The 15,055-nt window shown below is 38.0% G+C and overlaps 1 protein-coding gene across 2 annotated transcripts in view; it reads right to left on the bottom strand.

The window, feature by feature from the left end:
• Sh3yl1 (SH3 and SYLF domain containing 1) overlaps positions 1-15,055 on the bottom strand; it is a 41,727-nt gene that overhangs the window by 21,809 nt on the left and 4,863 nt on the right. For both annotated transcript variants that reach the window (XM_028857464.2, XM_037198171.1), the window contains exons 2-3: positions 4,845-4,955; positions 3,791-3,904 (exon numbers count right to left, since the gene is read on the bottom strand). In XM_028857464.2, coding sequence (XP_028713297.1) covers positions 3,791-3,904; positions 4,845-4,955 — 225 coding nt within the window. The remainder of the gene's footprint in view (positions 1-3,790; positions 3,905-4,844; positions 4,956-15,055) is intronic.

Here is a 15,055-nt window from a genome sequence, read left to right on the forward strand (position 1 = left end):
CATTGTCCAGCTAACTATCAATATTTTTAAAACTTAACTGCCTAGGTTTGGGCTGATAGACCCCAGACGCAGGGCACTACCCTCTCAGGTGGGCGCCCCAGAAACCCGGATTCCAGACCAGTTGATGCAATCAGCAAGAGGCTTTATTTGGTCGTTTGCACACACGGACCCTCTGCACTATTCAGTGAGAGGAGCCCCGAACAATAATTGCAGTCATCTTTTAAAGGCAAACCCCACAAAATTAGCATAGCATTTGGGGCAATACATAATTGGCTAGTTTAGAGATCAGCACCGGGAAGGGGTGTACAGCTATGGGGACTTTCCATGGGGGTTGCTTTTCTTCCTAGAATAGCCACAGGATGTTCTGCTAGACACAGACAATGTCACAAGGTTATTCTGTTGAGGCTACAGGATATCCCAAGAATATTTCTTCTGAGGCTAACGGTTTGGGGGCCTGGGACTGGTATTCATTCCTCTTCCTAATGTTCTGCTAAGGCTAAGGGTTTGGGGGCTTGGGGCTGGTACTCGTTCCTCTTTCTCATGTTTAACTCTTTCAGGGCCACAATTGTATCACAGACATAATAGATCAAGATTCAAGAGTCTGTTTCAATCACTAACAGAGATGGGTAACATAACTCTAATTTGTTGCCATTGCAAATTGTTTTGGCTCTTCTGTGCAAAAGGAGTTTCCTTTACAATTGTAAACTAAGCACAATAATTCTCTTTGGAATTTTAGGATTGATGTGTACTTACTTTTTCTGCATAGAAACAAATCTAGAAAAACTATTTTTAGCTTGGTATTGAGAGTCTTTATCTATAAATGATACTTCTATGCTAACCTTCCTTTGCTAGGGAACACATCCTAGACAAGTGTTACTGATGAATACATCTAGAATTAACCTGCCAGTCTTGGAAGAGTTTTGATTACAGGATTCAGTGTCTCAAATTCCCAAAGCTGCTTTCCACTCCTCTGCTAAGAAATGCCTACTTGCTGGTAGCCAGTAGACATGTCAGAGGAACAGCAGATGGCAACTGAAGTTCGAGATGTCAGTCCACCAAGAAGAAAATCTCTGAGGGATCAATCTCGTTCAGGCAGATCCACGAGACTACAGACTCTGAAAATATCTTTTGCTTCTGTTGTATCTGTACATGCTTTTCTCTGGTATCTGATATGTACATATATGTGGGGGAGTCCCCTACTACCTGTATTGTAGTGTGCTTATGTCATGAAAACATCCCAATCTACTGGGAATTTATATCTGTGGATTGTCAAAAAAGATGATTCCTCCTTAAGCTGTATAATTTTAATGAATAAAAATGAATATATGGATATGCTACACAGTTGGTCCATGAGTTCCCCCTAGAAGCTGATTCTGATCACAGCTTAAATTAATGATTAATTGGGAGCCAGAATGACTCAAATTCCTTTAATTTTATGGTTGAGTACCACTAGTTGATACAAAGCTTCAAAATAGCTTTAGATTAGATCAGATGCCTTGCTAACGGTTTTTAAGATAAACATTCCCAATCTTTAGTTCACAAGGACACGCAGCTGTACTGTCTGGCTAGGCTGTAAATACAAAAACAGCCCAATTATTGCTATCTGGCAAATGATTAATTTCTTGCACCCATTCCTAACCTCAGTTTGTGAAAATAAAGTCTGACTAGTCAAGGCTACAGAAAATATTTTGACTCTTTAGCCCCAAATGAAGGCTGCAGGTATTCTTGGATAATCAAAAATTACACACAGGGCAGAAAATATACTTTGAGTTTTAGGTGTTTTGGTCATAGTATCGTTGAAAGTGCCAATTGAGCTCATATTAAAAGATATATATGGTAACCTAGCTTGAATCAGATAAGCTGTTACACCCTTAGCTTTCTTTGTCTGAAAACCCAGCTCTCACCACGAATCTCAGAGACCTAAAGAGAATTCGACATTTATGATTCCTGATTACAGAGTATTAGCTAAAAATGTCTACCTAGTCATGAGTTAGTTGAACTGCCTTTCCACTGCCTGGAAATAACTAAGGCATCAGGTCAAAAGTGGCCATTACACTCAAAGCATAGGTTATAAACACACAATCTTCTCATTCTCCGGGCTTTTCAATAGTTTAGGTTTATGATTCCTTTGAAATTCCTTATAAGATTACCTCTCAAGATAGATAATAAAGTAATTGATTCTTTATAATTACAATTTACAGCCTGTCAATTAAAAGAGTTGGCTGAGAAAATATGCTCCTTGTTTGCTCATGACAGGCTACTTTGATCTATTTATATTGCATGAGAGTTGTCAGGATGTCTCTGTTTTTAGTCATGTCTTTATCTAGGAGTGCAACTTTTTTGACTCTGAATATTGCCTGAAAGATTTTGTTGGGGTATATACATGTCAATGTGAAAGAGAGAATGACAGAAAGAATAAAGAATGAAACGATCAAGAGACTGAGCGTCTTTTCCCCCCTAACCTCTCAGATAAATGTTGTAGTTTACACCAGCCCCAGGGATCTCTTCCAAACCCTGTGCTGCCTTGGGACTTCAATTCCTACCCTCCATGCCTGTTCTCTGGGATCAGGAACTTCCCTGGCCGTATTTGGGCAGCCTTTTTTCCCCAGCAGGCTTATAGCTGCTGTTCTGGAAGATGGGGGAAAGAAACTTAAGTTTTTGAGAATAATAGAAAAATGTAGTGTGGCTGAGAGCAGGGGTGGAGAGGTTGGTGGAGACAGACCCTCACCTTTAAGCTACAAGTCGTCTTGTCAACAGACAGCAGACAAATCTGCAGAGCCTTCCTGTGGAGACTAGCCCTTCTCTAAGAGGGATCCTCTCAGAAGTTATCTGTGTTTGGTGTCACAGCTGAGACTTCTACCCTTGAGCATTTGGGCAATATTTCAAAAAAAAAAAAAAACAAAAAAAGCTTCATATTTTCCAATTTTTAAAGATTTAGGATTTTTATTATTTTAAAATATGAAGTGGTTACATGTTAAGACTTTTTATTAAAGGACTAGGGAAGGAAAAGTGACTGGTGGATACAGTACTGGAATTATAATATACCCAATACCAAAGGCAACCTTGAACTATAAAAAGTAGAGCTACAACTGTAGGAAGAGAACTGTACTGTTGTCTATGGAGAAACAATGAATCCAACCCAGGGACAAAGGACATGTTTATCAATACCTGTGTTTCTTATCTGAAAGTATAAATGATTTCTGTCCACACAGTTACTGACAGAACACAATGTGTTCCCTCATAAGAAGAATAACACAGGTCAAATTGAAAAGGTACTTTAGTTGGTTCTGACATGTAACTACGTTTTAAATACTACTATAAGGATTCTTAGCAAATGCATCTTGAATTTGTCTCTGAAAAATCAAACAACAGTTTTTAGTACAGATATGTTATAATGCTCTCAACATGATTCTACTGGCAGGAGGAGGCAGATCTTCAAATGTCACTATCTTCCGGAGAAACAGAGAAGTCTACAGATTCCAACCATAAACAGGAGAAACTGGCTTTCCCACAGAACTGAGGAACAATAACTCACATTCAACAAGAGAAATGTGTGTAGTATGTTCAAGAAAGTGTTCCATAGAAGGCCTACAAAGCATAATATAACATAGTCAGATATACCTGGAGTCCCATCTAGTAATAATCTAAGGCTAGGTTCCTTGCTTCCTAACACACACTACACGTTTCCAGAAGAAGCACACAGCAGATTAGCAAGTCATACTACCTATGAAGACATCAATGACAGATGCAGAACACAGAAGATTTAAGGTCTTTACAAGTATCAACTTACTTCCATCTGGAAGACGTGCCAGGACAATCCCACTGCCTCCCCTGGCTGTCACCAGAAATCCAGCTTTAATCACAGACAAAACTGCAAGTCCTTTTGCTTTTGCAATCACATGGGCTGCAAACAAACAAAATAGCAATGACTAAAAGGCAGCTTGTGACAGAGCTTTGATTTTAAAGATATATAGCCAAATTCATTATTAATATGAAATTTTGTATTTGACAACAAAATTAAGTGATTTGCCATTTCAAAAGGTTTTCTTTTTAAACTCATGGTCTGTTTGAACTACCACTTTATATTGAATTTCTAATTCTGTTACAATACTAGTTTACTCACATTTCAGAGTTCATTACATAAAATGAGAGTTATAAGTGCATGTATCCACTAAAGGTACAATCTCACCACTATTCACTCTGTTTACTTGCAAGGGAAGACTTGAGTTTGATGAGCTACATTAGCATATATGTGAACACAGGAATTCAGCACTTGTTATGCATCATTTCAGGAGTTACTGCTATTGTTGATGAGAGCTTTGGACATAAAATAATAGTGTCATTTAGAAGAACAGGAAGGCAGTTAGGGAATTCATCGGAATTATGGACCAAATTCTCTTTGGTGCCTTTTGCTTATATGAAAAATATTGTTACTTATAAATACAATTTCCCTATTTGCAAGAAACATTGTAAAGTGCTTTAAAAAGCTTACATCGTAAAAATTTATTTGAGAGGTTAGCTAGTGAGTTTTGAAAATCTGTTTGCAAATTCCCCCAATATTGATTTTAAAAGAACAGAGAGTTTAAAAAGCTGAAAGGAGCAGAGACTCAAGGGTTTAGGCTGGTACCTCTAAGTGGAGGGAAGCAAAGTGAGGGACAATTTTTCTGCTGACTGGCTCTGGTCTTTGTCTATCTACTAGAAGATTGCCTACAAAGTGCTGCCCCTCTGAGGTCTGAGACTAGGGTGGTCTAAATGCTTGCTTGTTTCCATAGGACATTTATGGAGAAATGCTAAGGAATGTAGAAAGCAATGTGGAAAACAAACATATTTAGACATTTACCTACCAGGAATGATCTTATCAGGCCCATTTCTGGAAGTTATTTCTGTGAATTCTCTTAATATTTTGGCAGCCTTCTTTGCTTCGGATTTCAGATTGGAAGGTATAGGGTTATTCACTGAAAGATTAAAAACATACCATAGTGGGAAAAGAACTCTAGTTTCAGAATATATTTCAGTTTCATTCTTCTCGCATACAATTAAGCATTTAAAGTCAAATGTTAGCAAAGGGAATGACTTCCAGTCCTCGTTTATTGGTTATCTCATCTCTGTCTTCTTATGTTGTGAAATCTTGCAGATGGCTAACTCTGAACACTCAAACTCTCACCAATTATGAAAACATGGAATCTTGGGATCCTAGGCGAAAGCTGGTTGGCCCTCTCTCCTCACTAAGTATCTTCTCCTCATTAGTTAAATCATCTAAGTTTTAATTTAAAAAAAAATTGAATTTGAGGATTAACAAAAGATGCACTTCATAGTTGTCTTTAATAGATGTAAAATTTGATACAGTTGGCTTTTCTTGTCAGAAATTTTGGAGATGGCTGGCCGTCACAAGTAAAATTCTGGTATGCCCAGAAACTGAGTTAGTATGTCCAGCAATATATGCTTGCTCTTACATAACATTTTACATTCCCGGTGTAAATATTTCTTTGTCATAATAGAATGCATGCAACTCTTGAACTCCACAGCATGTGGGAGAAGGTGGACCATTATCTTGCCTTTGGAGAAGCAAACGTAAGAATGGACAAAGTCCAAGTGAGGTCACCAGCTATGGTACTCATCTGATTGATTGTCTGTAATCAAGTATTTCATCAAGTATTTCAGATGGAAAATGCTGCTGATATCAATACCACCATTTCACCTGGTGATGCAAGTACACTAGAAATAGAAGGAATGACCAAGTAATACAGGGGGAAAGCCTTTTATCTAGCAAAACACAGAGCTATCTAATAAAATAATACAGATACACTTTGGCAGCTGGTGTTTGAAATATGGAATTTATTATAATAGTAGAAACTGAACTAGAGTCATAGCAGAGCCTTCTTTGTTTTCCTTAGAAGGTATCAGTTTGGTTCTCTGTGGCCCAGTACAGGAGTATTAGTAAGAATAAAGCTATGGGAAAGTCCATCCCACAAATCATCAGGTACATTTCCAGTTTATGAGAGCAAAATAAAATGTATATACTGTATGTTGTATTCCTTTTCCATCTGCATCTTAACAGTATGCATTTTTTACTCAGTTTTATTTCAGAACATTTAAATGTTCACTTTCCAAATTGACCCGTCTTGCTGATGCAGTTGGTACAATAGTCCCGTCTCTTTAAACATTTCTCGTTTGCCCACTTGCAACATCAAACTAATCTGTTACTCTCTATCGGTTCTGTCTGTGTTTGAATTGCACATAAGTGAAAGTACAAAGAGTTCAACCTTTCCTAACCACCATACACCACAAAATAAGTGGGAATCATATATGTTGGCCAGAGATCAGAAATTCATCTTCTTTTCTCCTGCCAGGCTGTATTTTTATATGTGAAAACACAATTTAGTCTTTTATCTTCTTTTTTTGTTTTTTTTTTTTCAAACAAACAGTTATGTTGTTTTCAACATAACTGGAGTTATTCCAAACTAAACTGCTATAAATATTCCCATGATGGTTTCCTATGCAGAAATGTTTTAATTCTTTTGGGTAAATATCAACAATAGTAATTGCTAGTTCATAATAATAAATGTATGGCTATTTATATGTTTCCAAAGAGTCATCTGAAGTGGCATTTTACACTTCCACTAGAAATTCCTGAGACTTTTTGCTACTTCATATCTTCAGCAAGCACACGGTATAGTCTTTTAAATGTTATTTGAGTGGCTTTTCAAATTGATTTTTCACATTCCTGGCAAAGTTGCAAACTTTGCTTTGTTTATTTCTGTTTCTCTCCCATGCCCTTTTATTGAAAATAGATTCTTTACTTACATATTATATCCTGACTGAGGTTTCCCCTCCTTCTACTCCTCCCAGTACCTCCCCACTCCCTTCCCCCATCCAGATCCATTCCCTTTCTTCCTCTCATTAGAAAGAAACGGGCTTCTAAGTAGTAATAAATTATAACAAAATATAAAACTAAAACTATCACATTGGAGCGGGACAAGACAAACAAACAGAAGGAAAAGAGCCCAAGAGAAAACACAAGAATCAGAGACTCATTTGTTCATACACTCAGGAATCCCACAAAAATACTAAACTGGAAGCTATAATATATACACAGAGGCCCTGGTGCAGACCCATGCGGGCCCTATGCATGCCGCCCTAGTCTCTGTGAGTTTGTATGTGTTTTGATCATGTTGATTTATTTAGAGGGCCTTGTTTTCTTGGTGTTCTCCATCCTCTCTGTCTCTTACAGTCTTTCCACCACCTCTTCCTTGAGATTTCCTGATGCCTGAGAAGAGTGGTTTGAAACATCCCATTTAGGGCTGAGTGTTCTAAGGTCTCTGACTATCTGCATAATGTCTGTCTTTAGGTTTCTGTATTTGTTCCCATCTGCTACAGGAGAAAGTTTCTCTGAGGACAACTGAGCAAGGCACTAACTATGAGTACAGCATGCTGTGGGATGTTCTGTATGTCCTGTGGGAGCCTGTTCTTGGGTTCCTCATGGCTTTACCCAGCAGGTCCGCATAGAGGATGGTTAGGACCACAAGCCTGAGTGCAGGTGTCTGAGATGGTCTGCACTTGGCTTGGCTGTGCTGGGGAATGGACTGTATGTCAAGTTGCTCTGATTGGTCAATAAATAAAACCTGATTGGCCGTGGCTAGGCAGGAAGTATAGGCGGGACTAACAGAGAGGAGAGATAAAAGTACAGGAAGGCAGGAGTCACTGCCAGCCGCCACCCTGACAAGCAGCATGAAAAGATGCCGGTAAGCCACGAGTCTCGTGGCAGGGTATAGATTTGTGGAAATGGATTAATTTAAGCTATAGAACAGTTAGCAAGAAGCCTGCCACGGCCATACAGTTTGTAAGCAATATAAGCCTCTGTTTACTTGGTTGGGTCTGAGCGGCTGTGGGACTGGCGGGTGACAGAGATTTGTCCTGACTGTGGGCCAGGCAGGAAAACTCTAGCTACAACAGCAGAATATCATTAGGAGTCATCTCCTTGCTACTTTCTAGGCTCTAGTTCTTGGTCACCCAGGCAGTGTTGGGTATGGGTTCAATCTCATGGAGTGGGCCTTGAGTCAAATCAGATATTGTTCGGTTAGTCTTACAAGCTTTGTGGCACCACTGCCCTAGCACACTTGCAGGCAGGGCATCATTGTGGATAAAAGGTTTGCATCTGGCTTGGAGTTTGTGTTTCTCTTTGGCAGCATGCAGAATACCTTCCTGTATTAAAGATGCTAGAACACAGGAGTGAAGGCCCTATGCAGGCACCAGATCAATTACTCCAAGTTCAATGAGTTGCACAGGTATTGTCTTTAACAATGGGGTCTTGCTGTCAGTGTGGAGAGTAACCTGTTGTCTTTGCGGCAGCCCGGGTATTTGGGGATTGCCATGAGACCTCTTTGTCCAACAACTCAATTAGATATAACTGAATATTAGGACTAGAAACCTCATTTAGTGACAAGAGATGATCAGTTGTGATTCTGTCCCCCACCCCCATCATTTGTAAACGACATTTAGATTGCCTTCATATAGGCATATATTTTAGGAAGCTTCTATTGTATTAGGTTTCCATACTACCTCTCAAATAGCCCTCCCCATATCCCCTCCCTTGTCCCCTTTCCATCCTCAACTGATCCTCCCGTTCTGGCCCTGCCCCATCCACCCATGACTATTCTATTCTCTTTTCTTAATGAGATCTATCTGTACCCTTGAGACCCTTATTCTATACCTACCCTTGGTAGTGCTACAGATTGTAGCTTGGTTATCATTGACTTAAAAACTAATATCCACATGTTGAGATTACATACCATATTTGTTTTTCTGGGTCTGGGATACCTCACTCAGGATGATTTTTTTCTAGTTCCATCCATTTGCCTGCAAATTTCATGTTGTCATTTTTTTTTTAAACAGCTGAGTAATACTTCATTGTGTCCCACATTTTCTTTATTCGTTCTCTTGTTGAAGGACATCTAGGTTGTTTCGAATTTTTAGTTATTATAAGTAGAGCAGCAGTGAACATGGTTGAGCAAGTTTCTTTGTGACAGAATGAAGCATCCTTAGGTAGTATAGCTGAATCTTGAGGTAGACTGATTCCCATCCTCCTGAGGAACTGCCACAGTGATTTCCACAGTGGCTGTACAAGCTTGCACTCCCACCAGCAATGGATGATTCCTCCCCTTGCTCCACATCCTCATTGAATGAACTGTCACTGTTTTATTGATCTTAGCCATTCTGATAGGCTTAAGATGAAATCTCAAAGTAGTTTTGATTTACTTTCCCCTGATGTCTAAGGATTTTGAACATTTCTTTAAGTGTTTCTCAGACATTTGAGTTTTCTCCACTAAGAATTCTATTTAGATCTGTAGCCCATTTTTAATTGGATTATTTGTTTTCTTAATATCTAGTTTTTGAGTTCTTTATGTATTCTGGATATTAGCCTTCTATAGGATGCGAAGTTAGTTAAAAACTTTTCCCGTTCTGTATGCTGCTTACTTTATATGAATGACAGTGGCCTTTGCTGTGCAGACACTTCTCAGTTTCATGAGGTTTCATTTGTTAATTGTTGATATTAGTGCCTGTGGTAAGAGTATTCTGTACAGAAAGTCATTTCCTGTGTCAATAAGTCCAAGGGTATTCCCTACTTTCTCTTCTATGAGGTACAGTGTATCTTGTTTTATGTTGAGTTTTGCATAAGGTGATAAGTAAGCATGGATCTGTTTGTACTCTTCTACATTTAGACATTCAGTTTGACAAGCACCCTTTGTTGAAGATCCTGTCTTTTTTCTAGTACATATTTATGGCTTCTTTTTCAAAACTTAGGTGTCCATAGGTGTGAACATTTATGTCTCGGTCTTCAGTTTGATTCCATTGATCAACGTGTATATTTTTGTGCCAATACTATGTTGTTTTTATTACTATTGCTTTCTAGGACAATTTGAAATTGGGAATAGTGATACTTTCTGCATTGCTTTTATTATTCAGGATTGTTTTAGCTATCCTGGGTTTTTGTTTTCTTCATATGAAGCTGAGAATTGTCCTTTCAAGATCTTTTAAGAATTATGTTGAAATTTTTATGAGGATTGCAATCAATCTGTAGATTACTTTTGGTAGAGTGGCCATTTTTACTATGTTAATCCTACTGATCCATGAGCATGGGAAAGTTTTCTGTCCTCTGATATCTTCTTCAATTTATTTCTTCAAAAATTTGAAGTTTTATCATACAAGTCTTCCACCTGCTTAAAGTTACCTCTATGACATTTTATATTATTTGAAACTATTATATTATTTGAAGCTATAGATGTGTTTTTTTCTGATTTCTTTCTCAGTCTATTTGTCATTTGTATATAGGAGGGTTACTGATTTTTAGGAGTTAATTTTGTATCCAACTACTTTGCTGAAAGTATTTGTCAGCTGAGGGGTTTCCTGGTAGAATTTTTAGGGTCACTTATGTACACAATCATATCATCTGCAAATAAAGATACTTAGATTTCTTCCTTTCTAATATGTACCCCCTTGATCTCCATCATTTCTTTTATTGTTCTAGCTAAGACTTCAAGTACTTTATTGAATAGGTATATAGAGAGTGGACAACCTTGTCTTGTACCTGAATTTCTCTCCACTAAAGTTGATATTGTCTAAGGACTTGCTGTAAATTGCCTTTATGATGTTGAGGTATGTCCCTTGCATCCCTAGTATCTCTAGGACTTTTATCATGAAGGAGTGTTTGTCAAAGGCCTTTTCTGCATCTAATGAGATGATCATGTGTTTTTGTCTTTCAGTTTGTGAAACATTACATTTGAAATGATGAATAATATTTATCAATTTAGATATGTTGAACCATTCCTTGTCTCTAGGATGAAGCCTACTTGATCATGGTGGATGATCATTTTGATGTGAGCTTGGATTTGGTCTGTAAGTATTTTAGTGAGAATTTTTGCATGCATGTTCAATTAGGAAATTGATCTGTAATTCTCTTCCTTTGTTGGGTATTTATGTGGTTTGTATATCAGAGTAATTATGGCTTCATAAGATGAAATGGACAATGTTCCTTCTGTTTCTATTTTGTGGGATAATTTGAGTAGTATTGGGATTAACTGTTCTTTGAATGTGTGGTAGAATTCTGCCATAAAACAATCTGGCCCTGGGCTTTTTTTTGGTTGGGAGACTATTAATGACTGCTTCTAATAATATCACTGAGGATTATAGGTCTGTTTAAATTGTTTTTCTGATTTGATTTAACTTGGATAAGTGGTATGTATCAAGAAAAGTATCCATTTCTTTTAGATTTTCCAATTTACTGGAGTACAGGTTTTAAAGTATGTCCATATTATTCTCTGGATTTTCTCAGTGTCTGTTGTTACATCCCCTTTCTCATTTCTAATTTGGTAAATTTGAGTATTTGCTCTCCACCCTTTAGTTCATTTAGATAAAGGCTTGTCAATCTTATTGATTTTCTTTTTTTTTTTTTTTTTTTTTTTTTTTTTTTTTTTTTTTTTGTTTTTCAAGACAGGGTTTCTCTGTGTAGCTTTGCGCCTTTCCTGGAGCTCACTTGGTAGCCCAGGCTGGCCTCGAACTCACAGAGATCCGCCTGGCTCTGCCTCCCGAGTGCTGGGATTAAAGGCGTGCGCCACCACCGCCCGGCTCTTATTGATTTTCTTAAAGGAACCAGTTCTTTGTTTCATTGATTCTTTGTATTGTTCTCTTTGTTTCCATTTTATTGATTTCACCCTGAATTTGATTATTTCTTGCTGTCTACTCTTTTGGGGTGTTATTTATTCTTTACATTCTAGAGCTTCCAGGTGTTTTGTTATTCGTATAAGATTGTTCCAATTATTTTATGTAGGCACTTAGTGCTATGAACTTTCTTCTTAGAATAATCTTTCATTGTATTCCATAAGTTTGGGTATGTTGTATACTAATTTTCTTTCAATTCTAGAAAGTCTTTAATTTCTTTCTTAATTGCTGTCTTGACCCATTTTTTTCCCAGTCAATTGTGAGCTATTTAGTTTCTATGAGTTTGTAAACTTTCTGTTGTTGATATCTAGTTTTAATCTGTGGTAGTCTGATAGGATGCAGGGAGTTATTTAAATTTTCTTGTATCCATCGAGACTTGCTTTGTGTCTGAGTATATGGTCAATTTTGGAGGAAGTTTGATGAGGTGTTGAGAAGATGGTATATTCTTTTGTGTTTGGGTAAAATGTTCTGTAAATATATGTTAGGTCCATTTGGTTTACAAGGTCTGTTAGATCTAGTATTTCTGTTTAGTTTTTGTCCAGATGACCTGTCTGTTGGTGAGATTGGGGCACTGAAGTCTCTCACTGTCTTAGGGTTTTTATTGCTGTGAAGAAACCCATGATTATGGCAACTCTTATGAATGAAAACACTTGGGTGATTTGCTTACAGTTTCAGAGGTTTAGTCCATCATCATCATGGCAGGAAGCATGATGGCATGCAGGCAGACATGGTACTGGAGAAGTAGCTGAGAGTTCTACATCTTGCAGGCAACAGGAAGTTAACTGAGACATTTGGGCAGTATCCTAAGCACAGGAAACCTCAAAGCCCACTCCTACAGTGACACACTTCTTCCAACAAGGCCATACCCACTCCAACAAAGCCACACCTCCTAGTAGTGGCACTCACTATGAGATTATGGGGACTAATTACATTCAAACTACCAAACCCACTATCAGTGTGTGAAGGTCAATATGTGATTTAAACTATACTAGTGCTCCTTTTACAAGAGTGTGTTTGGGCAGAGACGTTTTAAGAATTGAAATGTTATCTTGGTGGATTTTACCTTTGATGAGTATGTAGTATCTTTTCCTCATCTCTTTTGATTGATTTTGGTTTGAAGTTCATTTTATCAGATATAAAAATGCCTATATTAGCTTGCTTCTTGGGTCCATTTGCTTGAAATAACGTTTTCATCCTTTAGGCCTGAAGTGATGTCTATCCTTGATGTTAAGGTGTGTTTCTTGGATGCAGCAGAAGAATGGATCCTGTCTTAGCATCCATTGTGTTAGTTTGAGTCTTTTAATAGGACTGTTGATGTTGAGAGTTATCAATGACCAGATTAGTGACTCCTGTTATTTTGTTTTGTTTTTATGTGTGTGTGCTTCCCTCTTTTTATTTTGCTGTTCTGCGATTACTTATTTCCTGTATTTTCTTGGGTGTAATTCACCTATTTAGGTTGGATTTTTCCTTCTAGCACTTTCTGTAGGGCTGGATTTGTAGATAAATATTGCTTAAATTTGGCTTTATCATGGAATATCTTATTTTCTCCATCTATGGTGATGGAAAGTTTTCTGGTTATAGTCGTCTGGGCTGGCATCTGTAGTTTCTTAGAATCTGCAGGATATCTGCCCAGGCCCATCTGGCTTTTAAAGTCTCCATTGAGAAGTCAAGTATAATTCTACTAGGTCTGTCTTTATAAGTTACTTAGTCTTCTTCTTTTGCAGCTTTTAATATTCTTTCTTTGTCCTGTACATGTGCTGAGGGGACTTTCTTTTCTGGTCTATTTGGCATTCTGTATGCTTTGTATATCTTTATAGGCATCTCCTACTTTAGGTTGGGAATATTTTCTTATATGATTTTGTTTAGAATATTTTCTGGGTCTTTGAGTTGTGTTTCTTCTCCTTCCTCTATTCTTACATTTGGTCATTTCATAAAGTCCTAGATTTCTTGAATGTTTTGCTTCAGGAAGTTTTTTTTTTTTTTTTTTTTTTTTTTTTTTTTTTTTTTTTTTTTTTTTTTTTTTAAGATTTAGCATTTTCTTTGACCAATGTATCCATTTCTTCTATCATGTCTTCAATGCTTGAGATTCTCTCTTCCATATCTTGTATTCTGTTGGTGAAGTCTGCCTCTGTGGTTCCTGTTCGAGTTTCTAAATTTTTCATTTCCAGACTTCCCCAGTTTTAGGTTTTCCTTATTGATCCTATTTCCACTTTCAGGTCTTGAACAGTTTTATTCATCTCCTTCAACTGTTTGTTTTCATAGACTTCATTAAGAGGTTTATTCATTTCCTCTCTGAGGATCTCTATCATAGTCATAAAGGTTGTTTAAAGGTCTTTTTCTTGTGCTTCAGCTATGTTGGAATATTCAGGGCTTGCTGTGGTAGGGTTGACTGTCTTGGCTGTTATTGATTGTGTTTTTATACTGGCAAATAAGCACCTGGGATTGGGAAGACTATAATTCAAGGTGTTGATATCTGTACTTTTCTTTGTTGGGTGGGAGCTTTGTTCCTCGGTTTTTGTTTCCTCTCTGGTTCTTAGGACAGTGTGGTGACTGTGCATTGCCTGGTATGAAATTTTTCTGGGATCCTAATAGGTATGTCCACTGGAGGTTCTAGGTAAACTGAGTTTCTGAGTATTGGGAGCTGACCCTTAGGAATGGGGATGGACTGGATGGGTGGCTGGAGGGGTCCACAGGAAGGCAGAGAGCAGGGTATTCCACCAGGTTCTGTTTGGTCACCTTGGAATGGGGACAGAGTGAGGAGAGGCCACAGCAGAAGTTCTGCTACAGGGCTGAGGATGAGACTGGGGATTGAACATGGAGGAATGGAGGGAGTGCCAAAGATTGGCTGTTAGCCAACTTACTTCCTTGGTCATAGTAGCCTGTAGGTTCCCAGATAAGGCCTTTTGAGGTTGGGAGCTGAGACAAAGCAATGGGTGGTGGGAAAGGAAGTTTGGAGGGGAAGATCTTGTGTGAGCCACTGGAGATGGGGACAGTAGGGAAGAGAGGCTTGCAAGAGGTATTCTGCTGCAGAGCTTGGGATGAGAATGGGAGATTGTATTTGGAGGGGCAGAGGGAAAGGTGAAGATCTGCAGTCAGCCTGCCTGGGACCCTGGCCAGAGTGCTTATTTCTATTTGTTATGGTGTCTGTTAAAAATTTTTGCCCATTTAAAATGTGCATTGTCTTGTTTGTTTTGTAAATTATCCTTACATATAATGAATATCTAACACTCAAGTATAAATATATATATTTGTGCATATACACACACACATACGTATCTTGAATATTTTTCAAAATGGTTCACCTGACCATTTTCTCAGTGGCATCTAAATCATGGGGTAT

This window comes from Peromyscus leucopus, chromosome 22 (genome assembly GCF_004664715.2).
Source record: "Peromyscus leucopus breed LL Stock chromosome 22, UCI_PerLeu_2.1, whole genome shotgun sequence".
NCBI lineage: Eukaryota > Metazoa > Chordata > Mammalia > Rodentia > Cricetidae > Peromyscus > Peromyscus leucopus.